This window comes from Vicia villosa, linkage group LG2 (genome assembly GCF_029867415.1).
Source record: "Vicia villosa cultivar HV-30 ecotype Madison, WI linkage group LG2, Vvil1.0, whole genome shotgun sequence".
In the NCBI taxonomy this organism is placed as follows: domain Eukaryota; kingdom Viridiplantae; phylum Streptophyta; class Magnoliopsida; order Fabales; family Fabaceae; genus Vicia; species Vicia villosa.
In genome coordinates, this window is record NC_081181.1 from 74450486 (window position 1) to 74463510 (window position 13025).

The 13025-nt window shown below is 35.1% G+C and overlaps 1 protein-coding gene across 1 annotated transcript; it reads right to left on the reverse strand.

Annotated features, from left to right (window-relative positions):
- Positions 1–1118: 1118 nt before the first annotated feature.
- LOC131651506 (DExH-box ATP-dependent RNA helicase DExH15 chloroplastic) lies at positions 1119–9256 on the reverse strand. The gene is made up of 8 exons (XM_058921165.1): positions 8710–9256; positions 8430–8605; positions 8079–8192; positions 6865–6973; positions 6692–6778; positions 6078–6196; positions 3930–4110; positions 1119–3644 (listed from the first exon to the last, which is right to left on the reverse strand). Exons 1-8 carry the CDS (start codon positions 9172–9174, stop codon positions 1407–1409), a joined length of 3489 nt encoding a protein of 1162 aa, XP_058777148.1. The 5' UTR covers positions 9175–9256; the 3' UTR covers positions 1119–1406.
- Positions 9257–13025: the final 3769 nt, after the last annotated feature.

Here is a 13025-nt window from a genome sequence, read left to right on the forward strand (position 1 = left end):
ATTTTTTTGAAAAAAAAATGTAATTTTGACTAAGTTTTGATCTTCAATAATGTGTGTTTATGTTATAGGATGTCAAAATTAGTGTTTCATATTAGAAAAAACGAATATAAAAAAACTTGTAATATTTTGAAAAACGATTTTGAAAAATCTATTTTCAAAAATATAAAGAAAAAATCTATTTTTTTAAAGCTGAAACAAACAGGCCATATATCCTTTAATATTCAAATAACATTATAATTTTAGGGACTTGGGGCATATTTTAAAGGGAAGAGTAATGAACAGCGCCCGCACCAGCCGCTATCGTGGCGCACCGTAGCGGAGCAGCACCCTGCCGCGTGATATGCAGGGTGCGGAGGCAGAGATGAGAAAGCGGCCACTTCAGTCGCATTACCAGGTCGCGGGTCGCGGATTTTTCTTGGGCGGAGCGACTTCTGCTTCGCTCTTCCTTCCTCCTTCTCTCTATCGGTTGTAACCCTACGAGATCTTCCTCCGATACTCTTTCTTTGTTCAGTTACGATTTTGAAATCAAAAAAGAAAGAAGAATAGATGGATCGGAAATGGAAGAAGAGTCAATAACGTATATCAAAAATGGAAGAAGAATAGAAATCAGAAAGAAGAGAAAGAGAGAGAAGAGGTAGATGAAACGTGTCTGCATTGATAACATAAAACTTTATTATTATTTTTTTTAATAAATGTGTTACAGCTATGATAACTCACTATAACCCTCTATTATAAAAAGAATTTTATAATATAACCCCCTTTTTATTATAGTTGTACAGTTGTATAGTGTTGTAAGTTAACAATAAAATAACCTAAAATTAATAATAGTTGTACAATCATTTAAGAATAAATAGTTAAGTTTTTTTAACCATTATCATTATTTTATTAATTTGATTTTTATAAAAGGGTTATTTTTTTATAAATTCTTTATATTATATATTTAGTCTAAATAATAGTCAATTCTAAAAAGTCAATAAAAAATATCCCGCTATCCGAGATCCCGCTATTTCCACTTTTGAGGATCAGCCGCTCCGCTCCGCTATCCGAGATCCCGCTATTTCCACTTTTGAGGATCAGCCGCTCCGCTCCGCTATCCGAGATTAATAACTCTTAAAGGACAAAGTAAACAATGCAATATTGTAGGGACTTGAGGCATATTTTAAACCAACAAATAAAAACTTATGAACATAAAAATCCCAAATCTATTTCAAGAAATTTGTATTTAATGTCACAAGTTTACAACACATATTTGATATTTTTGAGATACTATCATAATATTAGACAAAAATTGTAAGAATAATCAACCCGCTTTTTTTTTTTTAAGAACGATGATAAATATCAAATTGCGTTTATGTAAATTAATCATCCAATATTTACCAATGGATCATAATACAACAGTCAGAAAACTACCCAGCAAGTTCGCTGATTGGAGGCCGGTCCATTACATTAGAAGCAGCCTTTGCATTCCGCTGCAACAATGGATCAATATCTGGCAATTTTGGAATCTGAGCTAATAAATCAATGGTTCGTCGAAGGAGACGAGCTAGATCCCCATCATCCATTGCACAATCCATCATTATTTCTCTCCATGTCAACCCAGAAGCCCAAGCTTCAACCATACCACAAAATTGGCTATCCAAACAGCAAGATATTGTCACCCCATGTTTCTCCTGAATTTCCAATAAGGCACTTCTTTGCTCATCCAATAACCCTATGACATTGACAACAGTTGCAGAAGGCTCATAAATGTAATTGTTGTTCTTCCAGGGTCTGACTTTTATACCCTCTGACACCAAACCTGCACACACTCCAGCAAGTTGAGCAGGTTTTAGGTCTAGTAAAATTTTACTACGAAGAACCATTGCAAGCCAGAGCTCATTTTCTCCACGGATCGCTGAAGCAGTTTCTCCCAGTGGAAATATGACATATGTGTTAATATCTAAAGCTCTGGTCTCACGAATGACATTGCTAACGTGCATAAACTCCTTCCAACCTGAGGGTTCAATTTGTTCTATTCGATTTGTCAAACGTTTGGACCTAGTCTTCATTCGCTTGATTTTCTCCTCGATAAACTTGGCTGCGTCTAGGATTTTATTATATTCTCTATAGCCTTCAGTACGAGACATCTTTTTTTTCAAGCGTGCAACTTTATTTCTTTGTTCCCTGTATTGTTCAGTTGCGTCTCTGTATGCTTGAGACTTCAGTAGCAGCTCATCATTTTCAGAGAAGCTACTCAAAACAGGAACATTTAAACTCCAAGACCATGTCTCTATAGATCCTTCCTTGAACCATAAACCACCCTGTTCAGAGTTAGCAAGGTTATCCCACTTCATGTCCTCCTTATCAAGGAGATCGCTCATAATTTCTCGAGGTCGGGTATCTCCTTCGACTAATGGAACATCAGGAAGTCCTGACTCATAAATTGTTTTAATCCATTTATCTGTAAATAGATACCAAGCGTTATCTGAGCCAAGAGCTACGTGATATGATGATATGGAATCTTCTTTCGATTCAGAATCTGCATCAGCTGAATTTAATGCAAAAGAATCCACAGACCGTATCATGTATTTTAGTTTTGAAGCACCGAGGGAGTCAACCTTCCCCAAAAACACAGCAGGAATTGAATGTTGAACTCCTTCAGAATCTCTGTACTGCAAGCACAAAAATGGTAAATGTCCATTTTCAGACTCTTCCAACAAAGGTTTCAAGGCAGATATTCTTGTTGCTTCTTTCTGTTTTCGCAATTCAGTCCGAACACGTTTCTCTGCTCTTAAATTTTCTTGTAATTCAGCAATCTCCTTGTATTGTCGGTGTGATAAAGCCTTCCTACTTTTTCTATCTATCGCCTCGTCAGTGATTTCTGACATTAGCAACTCAATTTCTGTTCCAATTCTATTAATTTCCTCTTTAGCAGCCAGCATAACACTGCTACTAACATAATTTCCAAAACTTTGCTCAATTAACTTCCTAGCCTCATCCAAGGTTTTCCCTGAGGAAGCTTTTGTCTCATCTGATGTGTTTGACCTACGAATGGCTTTCCCACCACCAAGAAGATTTAAAACCATTCCATATGAAGCAGTAAACTGCGACACCAGAGGCTCAAGTCCAGAAAAAAGTACCTTGCAGCACTCTTCAGCACCTTCATTAGGAGTTTGAACGAGGACTACATGACCCCTTTCATCAATGCCTCTACGTCCCGCACGCCCAGCCATCTGAAGCAGTTCGTTTGAGGTCAATAGGGCGCGCCCAGTATCACTTCTTTTGCTGAGAGATGCAATAACAGCTGTTCTAGCAGGCATATTGATTCCGGCAGCCAGGGTTTCCGTAGCGAATACAACCTTGACAAGTCCTTTTTGAAACAATTCTTCTATGAAAGCCTTCCACAGAGGTAGACATCCAGCATGATGCGCGGCAACCCCTTGCAAAAGTCCTTTCACAGCTGTATCTCTTACAGCATCAGGATACTGAATGCGGAACCTCTTTAAAGCTAGTTTAACCTCACTTGCTTCAAACTCATCTAAAAGTTTGAAATCTTCAACATATTGCACAGCTGCATCACAACCTTTTCTGCTAAAAATAAACCAAACAGCTGGAAGCATATCCCTAGACTGAAGGTGCCATAATGTATCGCTTATTTGAGGAACCTGAAATAAATTAAATACTTTACTTGTTAACAGGTATGCTCACTCACTACTAAAAATACAGAAGAGTCTTAGCTTTCTAACAAAAATGTGTGCCTTTTTAGCCCAAATGGGTATCAAAACCCCCACCACGTATTTCAATATCCATGGTGATTGTCGGGCATATAAATGCTGCCATGTTATTCCCATTTCAAAAGATTTTAAGTTGTGAAGAGATATGAAATCAATTGCTACTATGAACATCCTAAAGTGCAAAAACAAATGAGAAAATTGATTCAGAGGCCAAACTTGTGATCGACGAATCGCATTTATGTCATTTTTTGAAAGAGATCGCTGTTCCAACATGCTATCATCATTATCATAGCTTGTGCGAGTTCCTCGTCTCCGGGAATTCCTTTTTCTAGGCCAATCATCCTTGTAAGGTTTAGCTCCTGCAGCTTGAAGTTGTAAATAATTGAGGGACAGCTTCCTGCATTACATAAAAGAAGAAAGACTTAGCTTCCTATTTGATTTGATTCCGTTATAAAATAGTGATAATCATTTTTGGAAAAAACACTGAATACTTATATATTCACTAAAACTGACTAACTCGTCATACAATTAAAACTCTTACGGCTATCACTATAATCAGTATTCTAACATTAAGCAATGCAAATGACAATAACAATCATAATCGGTATCATCACTACCAGCAACAATCATGCTGCCGAAGTTGGTGATGCTACAGTAGCCTCCGCCACATTAACCATTAGATTTTTTATAGAATCAGCATTGTGACAAGCACACAACAAGGTACGATAAATCACGTTAGTTAACAATACCAGATCCACACTAACCAAAATTGGACTCTTGTTAGCCATTTATGAAAATAAATTTATTAATATTGCTAAGAGTCCCATATCGGACAATATATAGCCTGAAGATGTGTTTATAAGTGGAGGCAATCCTCACCTTACAAGCTGGTTTTGTAAAGTTGAATTAGGCCCAACCATATTTCTAAGAGATATCATCCCTTGTCTTAATAGACCGAAATCAAAACAATAGACTTCCTGAGCAATTATTGAAGAATACAACACAACGTATCCAAGAATTCGGTGCAGTCAGTGTAGTCAAGATCAAGTGTTGGATCGTAAGATTGTAAGATCTTTTGTCGCCAATGTGGTCAAGATCGAGCTTTTTGAGGCAAATCGTTAAAAAAAAACATGTTGGGTCTTTTTTTTTGGGCCTGGATTATAACTATCATGTTTGTGTATAAATATATATGAAATTACCGGTTTTTTTTTCTCTAGTAGAATCTTACGTGCCGTGCTAACAATCCAAGTTTTACGATCTTTCACAAGCCTATCAATCCTACTTAAGATCCTGTGCTTGACTACATTGAGTGCAGTCATATCCACACTAATCACAGCCCTCTTTAACATTCTTACTTGCTGCAAGTCCTAACAATAGTAAATATCATCCCATCTATTGTCTATTGGTGTTACTATGATCCAGAAATGCTAGGATTACAAAATAATACTCCTTTTGTCCCAAAATAAGTGTTTTTCTAGCTTAAAAAAGTTGTCTCAAAATAATAGTCTCTTTACTTTTCCAATGCAATATTAATTAACTTTTACCAACTTTACCCCTACTAATTATTGTCTACACTCTTTCCAAGTTATGACAATATAGAACAACCAATAGTAATTAAGGGCAATTTTGTAAAAGCATTACCTTTATTGACTCAATCATTAATTTTCTTAATTTGTGTGTAACAACCTTAAAAGACTTTTATTTTGAGACGGAGAGAGTAGTCACCCAATATGAACAACTAGCTAAATCTAGCATCCTATGTAGCAGGACTCCGCATGGACAATGAGACACAACACGACACGGACACTCCGACACCGATAACGTATAAAATATAAGACACCAACACCATTACATATATGATAGTATTTGACCTTCATTTATCTATCTATAATTAAAAGAGTTGAAAATATTCTAATTAAAATTTATGTCTTTGATTCTTCACTAATTACATTGCTTTAATACATGTTTAACCATTTTAGATACAGTGAGATTTGTCCAAAAAATATATAAGGTGCATTGAAGCAAAGAAAAACTTGTCAGAGGGTTCAAACATGTGTTATATGTGTTATACAGGTGTCAGTGTCAGACACCAAATCAAAGCCCTCTTAACATTCTTCTTACTTGCTGCAAGTCTTAACAATAGTAAATTCCATCCCATCTATTGACTATTAGTGTTACTATGATCCAGAAATGCTGGGATTATAGAATAATAGTCACCAAACATGATCCTCGAGGGAGAGCTTAACCGCCTATATGGTCCTACACGGCTCGAGGGATTAGTCTCTGCAGTTGCGCGCAGAGGATACCGCGGTTTATACACAATGAACTAAACTTAATAAATACAGTAAGGATCCTAGATATCACCTGTTCATTTGTGTTCCTTTCTCATCAAGAAGGGGTAATAAGGAATTCTTCATAGAGAAATGCCAAGTCAGAGGAACTGGGCGTTTCGACGATGTTACCAATTCTGTTCCACCATGAATCTGAAAGAAAACAACAATCAATTTACTACTTGAATGTTTTATATGAAAGCCATAAAACATTTTGCAAGGTTGCAAAGAGAATTTAGCTTATATAGACTACCAAACAAAATGAAATAATACAGATTTAATTTACTAATTAAATTCTGTCACTGGGGATAGTTTCATAAATCAATTTAGTGAAGATGCAACAGTACTGAAATCAGCACTTTTTGTCAACTTATGTCACATGAAAATGTAGCAAGCATCAGAGAAACACATTATCAAGGTAGTTTTACATAAAATAATGTAGTCAAGTTCTTTCTCATTGTTATCTATGATAAACTTTTGGATGTTTCCAATTAGAGTGGTTACAATATTTATTGGTTTAGAACAGGAAATATAAAAGCCACAAGTGGTGATATGTTGTCATGTTCTTTATATATGCCCGAAATTACATGCTTGATACTTGACAAAATTTTGAAACTATAATAAACATCACTAGCACAATTTTAATACCTGACCAATCCAACCAGCCAACTCATCTGGATTTGCAACTGTTGCTGAGAGACAAATAAGTTGAACTTCTTTTGGGCAATAAATAACCTGCAGCAGTAAAAAAAATGCATAATTGAGCAAGCTAAGTTATGTACAGAGGTAGTAAATCATGAAAGACAGTAAATAATGCTTACAATTTCTTCCCAAACTGTACCGCGAGATATGTCACTAAGGTAATGAACTTCGTCCAAAACAATCACATCAACACTGACAAGTCCACTTCCAGAAGAAACATTACCAACACTGCATGAAAATTGCAACAACAAAATGATTATCAAGAAAAGAAATAAAAGAGATCGGATTTAATAATATACTTAATATAAATAAAACTTCAGGTGAGAATAATTATGACATTGCCATAATCAAACTATAAAAAACAAGGTCAAATGAAAAATGAGTTCAACAGGCAAGTCCACCTTCTCAACCTCTAAAGCCCTCATACTTAATACATTACACATGAATACAATACAACAGAATGACAATGATACAGAAAATTCTTAAAATGAGAAGATACAACACATCTTAATCTTATATATTTATAATAAGATATTGATATTACACAAAAATGTACAGTTTTACATTTATATAATATCCATAATAAGACATTGGTAGATAATGACATTGATATTACTACATTGGTAGATAATGACCACGATCATAATTTAGTAAAAGATACTAGTAAGACATAGATAGACCCATATTTTTCTCTTGTCCATTTTCAAATATACTCTTTTCCATGTGAACATGTCACAAATGCAATTTTTTCCCTAAGAAATTTCAAAATGACACAAAAACATCATTAGTCCTATTTATAAGTCTTGACCATCCAAAATACCACTTCTACAAGTAGCTCTTAATGCTGCATCTCTTCCTAGACCAGGACCTTTTATCAAAGAGTTCTATTCATTGCATGCCAAGTATAGCTTCTAAGTCTAATACATGAGAGGTAGTCTTGCCGATTCAAGAAATCCATCCATCATCAAGTGGATTATGTATATCTCCCGGAATGTTAAACAACCATCTCCCCCTCTCCTATATCCTCACAGGACAAATAAAAGAAATATATACTCCAATTTGCTCCCATCATGAGGAAGAACATGTTTGTACAAAAAACTTTAAAATATATTTTAGGAGTTGTATCCCAAAGTATTGACACCATATGGCAAATGTATCATTCAATATTTCCATAAAAAAAAATAAAAGAATTGGAGGATACTCCTTGGATATAACCCCACGTCTTGACAGCACATTAGCAAAAAAACCAAGGCTCAAAAGTTTAGGGTTGCTACTTTGTTCATAAAAAACGTCTTGTGTTAGATAATAGATTCAATTTTCTAAAATAACGCACCTTTGATACAGCATGTTGCGCAATATCTCTGTAGTCATAATCAAAACCTGAGCATCCTTGTTGACAGCAGAATCACCTGTAAGAAGGCCAACATTGTCGTCGCCAAAAGTTTCCCTGAAAATTCACAATAAACCACCAACAATTCAACATAAAAAATAAATAAAAAACCACAACAAACAACTAAATCAAATGCAGATTGTAAGGAACTGTTTATTTTCAGTGTCTTATGTTTTCCTTTTCAATTCAACGAACATAAGATAATATATATTCAATATTTCCTTCACAATATTTTTGAAAATGTTCCTAACATGATATTTGAACAAAAATGTCATTCAATTGCTTTTTACATACCGGAATTCGCGAAACTTCTGATTAGACAACGCTTTAAGAGGAGTCGTATAGAACAATCGCCGTCCTCTAGCCACTGTAGCAACCGCCGCAGCCTCCGCAATCAAAGTCTTCCCACTACTCGTCGGAGCAGAAACCACAACCGAAGAGCCTCTCAGAAAAGCTTGAATCGCTTGCCTCTAGCAAAAACAAGTTCCAAAATCCAAAATGCAGTCAAATCAGAAAACGAATCCTAAATCTAAATCATCAAAACCAATCCGTTACACGAAGACAAAAACCGAACCTGAAACTTATCGATTCGAAAATCATAAACGGAAGCAAGCTCATCAACGTCAATAATACCAACACCAAACTCTCTCACTTCATTGCAAAGCTTCTCAACTCTCTGCCACTTGAATCCATCATCGCGACGAGCCAATTCATCCACTTCAAACGTTTCGCCTTCGTCGGAAACCTCACCGGATACAGATACAACCTCGTCGTATTCATCAGCCGCGACATCCTCGTCGTCGTCTTCATCTTCATCCTCTTCTTCGTCTTCGTCATCGTCGTCGTTGGCATTGAAGGTGCGGATAGGCGAGGTTGGGGACCTGAAGGAGAATTTGAGAGGAGATTTGAGAGAATGAGAGAGGGAGCGATGGCGGAGGAGAGAGAATGAGAAAGCAGTTGGAGTTGGGAGGAGAGAGAAAGAATGGTGGCGAGGTTGGAGTAATGAGAAGATAAGTTGAGTGTTGGTGGTGATGGCCATGGCGGGAGATGGCGAGGTTTTGCTTTGGTTCTCATTTCTTTCATTTTAAGGAGATTTTTTTTGTCAAGTGGATAAAATCTAAGAGTTCTATCAAAAGAGATTTCTGTTTTTTTTTATACTTCACAGTTTATAACACTATAATCAATTTTAAATACAAATAATTTCTTCTGTCAAAAAAAAAATACAAATAATTTCTCTACCCAAATGTTCTATTAAAAAAATCAAAATTTGAATTTATGAAATCTTTTGTAAATTTTAAATTTAAATTCATATGTTAAATAAATAAGAGGGTGTATTTTAAGAATACTTTTATCTCTATCTACCATATAAGAAAAGTTATTCCTCTGGAAAATATCATTCTACCCATTTCTGTTTTCTTTACACCTATTAAATTTGTTGGTTTTTTGGTTTTTGTACACTGAATTGACATATTATATTATTAAACAATGTTTTTTCTCTCTCTCTTCTCTTTCAATTTGTCGTGTCTTCTTCCTCTCCCTCAACCTTCCCCTCTTTGTCTCTTTCTTCTTCTTTCTCTCTCCGAGTCTTATTTCTCTCTCAGAGTGACTTCTTCTACTTTCTGCTTTCTTCCTCTTCATTTCCCCTTTTCTTCATCATCTTCTTCATTTCCCAAAACGAAACCGACACAGTTATCACGTTTTTTTAGATTTCTATTTAAAGTTACGGTTTTGATGTTGTGGTTAGGATTTTTGTGGTTTATATGATGATTTTGTGGTTAGGATTTTTGTGGTTGTGGTTGATATCATGATTTTGTGGTTAGGGTTTTGGTTTTCCATCATTGATTTCTTACTTGGATCTTGCAAAATGGGGTTTCCTCTCTTAACAATACGGACCCTCTCTATCGGTCAGGTTTTCCCTTTTCTTCTAATCCTGTTTTTTTTCTTACCATTGACACTCTTTCTATGTTATTTTTCAGGATTTTGGTTGACATCACAGTTACATTTTGTCACGGTTAGAAGGTTGGAAAACATAATAATATTATCAGGATTTTGTCGTTATTTTCAATGTCTTTGCTTCGTTTCTGATTTATGTGATGTTTAGGCAAGTTGTAACTTATCTCATATTTGTGTTTTTGGCATATTCATGAGGTTAAGACTGGATTAAATTTTATCGCTGATTTTGAAGCTAACAAGGTATGGCTGTAAGTGAATTTGTTGCTTTAATTTTAGAATTTCTTTAAATAAAAAGATGCACAATAATTCAATGGTGTTTATCTTTTTCTTATCTCAAATTTTTCAGACACCACAAAAGGCTTGAGTTTAGAAGTTATTGAATCCAAAATCTTGAAGTGACAGCAGAAACTAGCTTTTGATGTGAAGTCATTATAGTTTAACACCTTTTCTATATCTCATGTGTGTAATTTGATGTCCTAATATGCAGTTTGAACTCTAATATCTTAATGACCGACAACAACTTTTTATCAAAATTTTCTAAAATGGTCCAAGATAATCTGTTATTTAGGTCACTCGATCAATTAGGACCTTAAGAAAATCCATTGAGGCATTAATATTGCCCATGGATCGTTTCTTTTTTTGGTTCTCTTTTTTATTATATAAAAGAGGTGACTCTTGTAACACCTTATTTCCCCCGACGAATAATTATAATTAAATCATGGATTTTTCACAAACATTTCCACATAGGATGTTACACATCTTGAAACACACACACACACACACTTGTAATCAAGTAACACTTAATTTAAACAAACGTGTAGCAAAATATTTTAAGGCATACATTTACACTTTGGATGTTTACACGACATCCAACACATCTAATTTGTACTTAGGATGTATATGTTTGGATTTTAAGAGGATTTTTTCAAATGTTTGTTCCTCTTAGCGGAATAATCCCGATGAATGGATCGAATCGAATGAACGGATCTTGATTAAATCATTAATCACAAATTAAACACCAAAAAGAATTCAAGAATTACCTCTTGAAGCGCGCCTTATCATTTAATCACGAACGGCGGAAGATACCGGCGTATCTACGTAGTCCACGCGAGTGCAAAGTGGAAGGCGGTTGTTATACCCCAAAATTTTTCCCCATCTTTTTCAAAAAGAAGGCAACAGACTTCTGTCTAAAAATTGGGAGTTTCATATAAATCTTGGATTTTATTTCATAAATATCCTGATTTTATGAATACTCGGTTTTTAGAATATTTCTTATACGATATTTTGGTTCGTTGTTGAATTTATTCTTACACAAACGCCAAGTACTGTTTATCACTTCACACACGCTGTTTATTTGAGATTTATTTGCAGATAAATAGTACTGACGCAATTGGTACAGAATTAAATTTTGCAGGCGCAGAGTCCGGGGATTCAGACTGTATTGTTAACAGTCAAACCCGATGACAACACGATTCTCCGTGTTTTGTACCATCAATCAAGTCAATCTTTTGCATTTCAAAATTCCAAGATTTTTGTTCTAGAAGTCTTCTGATAATCACATGATCAGCAGAGACTCAACACTGCACAAAAATCAGGTACGCTTAACTGTCTCCTACACAAATAGTCCCTAACTAGGGTTTTTGTTTTTTTCAGGAGAACAAGTTGTTTTGAGACCTCAAATGGATTTCATGGACCTCCATATGTCTCTAAGTACCACCAGACAAATTTTCAAACTTCAATTCGCTCAGACGCACAGTCAGCAGCTCAAACAGTCAACAGACGACCAGTTTGACCGAAAAGTCAACAGACAGTCAAAAATGAAATTTTTTGTCAACATCCATATTTTGTCAAAAGATTCATCATTTGATCAATGGTTGATCATAATTCATCAAGAAAAGATCAGAAATCAACAAAACCCTAAGTTTCAAAATTAGGGTTTTCTCCTAAAAAGTCAACTGAACTTTGACCGGCCATAACTCTCTCCCCGTTCATTCAAAAAATTCTAACCAAAGCTTGTTTTGAAGTAAATTCAATTATCTTTCAAATGCAATTGATCCCAAGGTCATTGGATTTACCATTTGGAAAATATGAGCCAGGACATTACAGGTCATTTTCAAAGTCAACAAAAAGTGGTTTTTTGTCAAAGGCAATAACATCAAGATAACTTCTTCAAATGCAAAAAAGTTTACAAAGTAGCTTGTAGAGGACATCTTGAGGTTTCTAAAAAGTACAAGAACTCTTTCATATGATCAAAATTGAGGGAGATATGCCTTGTTGAAGTTAGCTATTTTTTGGGAAAATGCATGAAACTAGCATTGATCAAAATGATTTTTTTTCCAAAAGAGGCCAAGTTTTCATGATCCAAACATGTTCCCAATAATGTTAAAGGGCTTCCACGACCAACATTGGGCCCATAACATCTTCATTTCTTTTTTTAATTTAATTTTATTACCTTTAAAATTAAATTAAAAAGAAATGGTGCAAGATCATTATCCAAAGCTTTTGTCTCTTGCTTGAGTCACCAAGGTAGCTTAACTTCTGCAACATAGAGATGGTACAGCAGGCCTAGAGCAAGAGGGTGAAGAAAATTCAAAGCCATGGCCAAAGAATTCAAAGATTTTTATATTAAAAAATTCAAAGGTTCAAAGATCATCAATGCAAGATAGCTTAGCTTTGCAGCACATTCATTGCTTATAAATGAAGTAGAACACTTCAGTAAGAGGACACACACGAATTCAGAATCAAATCCATGCTTGTAACACACTTGTATCATACTTGAAATTTTGCAAGAAATTTCAAATTCGAATTTTAAGTTTCAGCTCAATTCAATCCAAATTAAATACTTAAACACGATCCTTGAACATCATTGAACCTTTCCAAATCAATTTCAAGCCTTGAAGCTCACTGAATCGAGCTCAAAAGCTCACAGTTTGTCCA